This window comes from Pinus tabuliformis, chromosome 9, assembly GCF_031772625.1.
Source record: "Pinus tabuliformis cultivar Carrire ecotype Pingquan chromosome 9, CPIR1, whole genome shotgun sequence".
NCBI lineage: Eukaryota > Viridiplantae > Streptophyta > Pinopsida > Pinales > Pinaceae > Pinus > Pinus tabuliformis.
In genome coordinates this window covers 651,572,044-651,576,417 of record NC_142307.1, presented here as the reverse complement: position 1 = coordinate 651,576,417, position 4,374 = coordinate 651,572,044, and the positions used below count along the sequence as shown (strand labels likewise).

The window sequence follows — 4,374 nt, the reverse complement described above, 5'->3', positions numbered from 1 at the left end:
ATAACTATCTGGCACATTAAACATTAAATTGACTTGCCAATTATGGCTACTCAATGTTATGTGGATACCTAAACAATAATGTACTTGTCATAAAGTTATGCTTCTGTTTTCATTTTTAATTTTTATATTAAACTCGGTGAACGAAGTTGTTAAAGACTCTCAGCAATGAAGACAAAGAGCTGGTCAGACAAGAATGCGCTGTCATCTTAAGGAAAGCAAAACCTAAACTCGGTGAACGAAGTTGTTAAAGACTCTCAGCAATGAATACAAAGAGCTGGTCAGACAAGAATGCGCTGTCATCTTAAGGAAAGCAAAACCTCCTAAAAGAAACCTAAACCCTGAACAGCTCAGGGCCATAAGGAAGGAAGAATTATTGGTGGGTAGGAGCAGTGCTGGAACTAATAGCATTGACGCAGCCAGAATGGGAGCAGCAGATGATGAAGCAGCAAGCTCGGTGAACGAAGTTGTTAAAGACTCTCAGCAATGAAGACAAAGAGCTGGTCAGACAAGAATGCGCTGTCATCTTAAGGAAAGCAAAACCTCCTAAAAGAAACCTAAACCCTGAACAGCTCAGGGCCATAAGGAAGGAAGAATTATTGGTGGGTAGGAGCAGTGCTGGAACTAATAGCATTGACGCAGCCAGAATGGGAGCAGCAGATGATGAAGCAGCAAGCTCGGTGAACGAAGTTGTTAAAGACTCTCAGCAATGAAGACAAAGAGCTGGTCAGACAAGAATGCGCTGTCATCTTAAGGAAAGCAAAACCTCCTAAAAGAAACCTAAACCCTGAACAGCTCAGGGCCATAAGGAAGGAAGAATTATTGGTGGGTAGGAGCAGTGCTGGAACTAATAGCATTGACGCAGCCAGAATGGGAGCAGCAGATGATGAAGCAACAAGCTCGGTGAACGAAGTTGTTAAAGACTCTCAGCAATGAAGACAAAGAGCTGGTCAGACAAGAATGCGCTGTCATCTTAAGGAAAGCAAAACCTCCTAAAAGAAACCTAAACCCTGAACAGCTCAGGGCCATAAGGAAGGAAGAATTATTGGTGGGTAGGAGCAGTGCTGGAACTAATAGCATTGACGCAGCCAGAATGGGAGCAGCAGATGATGAAGCAGCAAGCTCGGTGAACGAATTTGTTAAAGACTCTCAGCAATGAAGACAAAGAGCTGGTCAGACAAGAATGCGCTGTCATCTTAAGGAAAGCAAAACCTCCTAAAAGAAACCTAAACCCTGAACAGCTCAGGGCCATAAGGAAGGAAGAATTATTGGTGGGTAGGAGCAGTGCTGGAACTAATAGCATTGACGCAGCCAGAATGGGAGCAGCAGATGATGAAGCAGCAAGCTCGGTGAACGAAGTTGTTAAAGACTCTCAGCAATGAAGACAAAGAGCTGGTCAGACAAGAATGCGCTGTCATCTTAAGGAAAGCAAAACCTCCTAAAAGAAACCTAAACCCTGAACAGCTCAGGGCCATAAGGAAGGAAGAATTATTGGTGGGTAGGAGCAGTGCTGGAACTAATAGCATTGACGCAGCCAGAATGGGAGCAGCAGATGATGAAGCAGCAAGCTCGGTGAACGAAGTTGTTAAAGACTCTCAGCAATGAAGACAAAGAGCTGGTCAGACAAGAATGCACTGTAATCTTAAGGAAAGCAAAACCTCCTAAAAGAAACCTAAACCCTGAACAGCTCAGGGCCATAAGGAATCTCAGGAAGAATAGTGACATTGTCATTCTGAAAGCAGACAAAGGTGGAGCCACTGTCATTATGAATTATGAGGATTATGTTAGCAAGATGAGGGACCACTTATATAATAGTGGCAGCTACAAAAAACTGGAAGAAAACCCCATCTCCAAAATCACTAGACTTGTAAAGAAAGCCATTAAAGAAACCGATCTTGACGATAAAATAAAAAAACGCCTCACCCCTGATAGTGAAATCACTCCCCGGATTTATGGAGCCCCTAAGGTGCACAAGAAAGAAGTTCCCCTAAGACCTATAGTCAACACTATAGGTTCTCCTACTTATGAATTAGCAAAATATGTCGCTAGTATTTTAGCTCCGCTAGTTGGCAAAACCAGCTCTTACATAAAAGACTCCAATCAATTTGTCAATTTCATTAAAAATACAACCCTAGATCCTGAAGATAAACTGGTTAGTTTTGACGTAGTCCAGCTATTCACCAAAATCCCCCTAGATGAAGCAATTCAAGTGGTTAAGGAAGTGGCTGACCCCCAAACTACAAAATTAGCTGAAATTTGTCTCCGCTCAACGTTCTTCTCTTTCCAAGGGGAAATCTTTGAACAAACATCGGGTGTGCCTATGGGATCGCCTCTTTCACCCATTGTGGCCAATCGCTTCATGGAAAAATTTGAAACCAAGGCTCTTGATTCTTACCCATTAAAACCTAAGTTTTGGGTCAAGTTTGTAGACGACACTAGTGTAAATTGGCCTCATGGTGATATAGAACTTAAAAAAATTTTGAACCACCTCAACAGCATATCTAAAGACATAAAGTTTACAATGGAAACCGAAGAAAATAACTGCATCCCTTTCCTTGACATTCTCCTCATTAGAAACAATGATGGCTCCATCGGCCATAAAGTTTTTAGAAAGAAAGCTCACACGGACAACTACCTCCATGCTGATTCACATCACCACCCAACGCAAAAGACCGGGGTACTGCAAACACTCTTCACTAGAGCTTGTAGAATCTCAGATGACAACCACGCTGACGAAGAAATTGCTTACCTGAAAAGAACTTTTGCCAGCTTAGGATACAATAGTAAGAGCATCCTCAAAGCCATTAAAAAGGCAAAATCTGGAAACAATATAAACAAAACAAAAGACCCCTCAACTTCTAATGCATACCTTCCATACATTCAAGGTATCACTGACAAAATTGCCAAAATTCTCAGGAAAAAAGACATCAAAACTTCATTCAAACCCTTGTCAACTATCAAGCAAGGTATGAAGTCTGTTAAAGACAGCCAGGATCAACTTCAGCAGAAAGGAGTTTATATCATAAACTGCTCTTGTGGAAAACATTATATAGGGGAAACTGGCAGGTCTGTAAGAATAAGACTCAAAGAGCATAGCGCTGATATCCGTAAAGAAAGAACTCGCTCTTCAGCTCTTGCTGAGCATGTAGGCAAAACAAACCATCACATATGCCTTGAAGAAACCAGAATCGTTGCCAGAGAAGAACACCATTTCAAGCGTAAAATTCGTGAAGCAATTGAAATCAAAAAACATCCTGGTAACCTTAATAGGGATGGGGGATGGGACATTAGTAAAAACTGGAACTGCCTGCTTAAAAATAAAAATAAATCTAATTCTCAACAATAAAACTTTAAAAGGAAATCTTATTAATTAATAAAGCATATAAATCTAAGTTAAAAATTAACAATACATGAATATGAGTATATATAAAATAAAAAATAGAGCTCATAAATAAACCTAATTCTTATCAATAAAAATTTAAAGAGAAATATAACTAATCAGTTTAACAATTGAAATCCACATAAAACTAATACATTAATTTAAAAAGAATAAAAAATAAAACATTTAAAAATAATACAATTAAAATCAATACATTAAAAATAATACATTATTATTAATTGAATCAAAAATAATACATTTAAAAATAATACTTTTAAAATTAATACATTAAAAATAATACATTAAAAATTTTAAAAATAATACATATAAAATTAATGCATTAAGAATACATTAAAAATAATACAATAATACATTTAATATTAATACATTAAAGAATTACATTAAAAATAAAAATAATATATTGAAAATTAATACATTAAAAATTGAATCAATAATAGTACAATTAAAAATAATACATTTAAAATTAATACATTAAAAATAATACATTATAAATTTTAAAAATAATACATTTGAAATTAATGCATTAAAATACATTAAAAATAATACATTTAAAAATAATACATTTAATATTAATACATTAAAAACAATACTTTAAAATTTTATTATTAATTGAATCAAAAATAATACATTTAAAAATAATACATTAAAAAATAAATAATACATTAAAATTTTTAAAAATAATACATTTAAAATTAATGCATTAAAAATACATTATAAATAATACAATTAAAAATAATACATTTAATATTAATACATTAAAGAATAAAAACTAATACAATTAAAAATAAAAATAATATATTTAAAATTAATACATTAAAAATTTTAGGCTAGGTTTTTAGGGTTAATTGAATTATTAAAATAATAAATAAAATATTAGTTTACTAATATAATCTCTAGGTCGGCCTTAAAAAAACCCTAAACGATCAACCTTATCCTTATTTATCTCAGATCTTTTTCTCTCTTCTCTGTCCATCAAA

General features: G+C 34.8%; 1 protein-coding gene across 1 annotated transcript; it reads left to right on the top strand.

Moving 5' to 3' along the window:
- The first annotated feature begins 2,518 nt into the window (after positions 1-2,518).
- On the top strand, positions 2,519-3,343 carry LOC149150346 (uncharacterized). The gene has a single exon (XM_089442768.1). The coding sequence runs from the start codon at positions 2,519-2,521 to the stop codon at positions 3,341-3,343; it is 825 nt and encodes a 274-aa protein (XP_089298894.1).
- Positions 3,344-4,374: the final 1,031 nt, after the last annotated feature.

Excerpts from the sequence above, each read along its gene's own strand:
- LOC149150346 (XM_089442768.1), top strand. The coding sequence starts at position 2,519 with ATGGAAACCGAAGAAAATAACTGCATCCCTTTCCTTGACATTCTCCTC.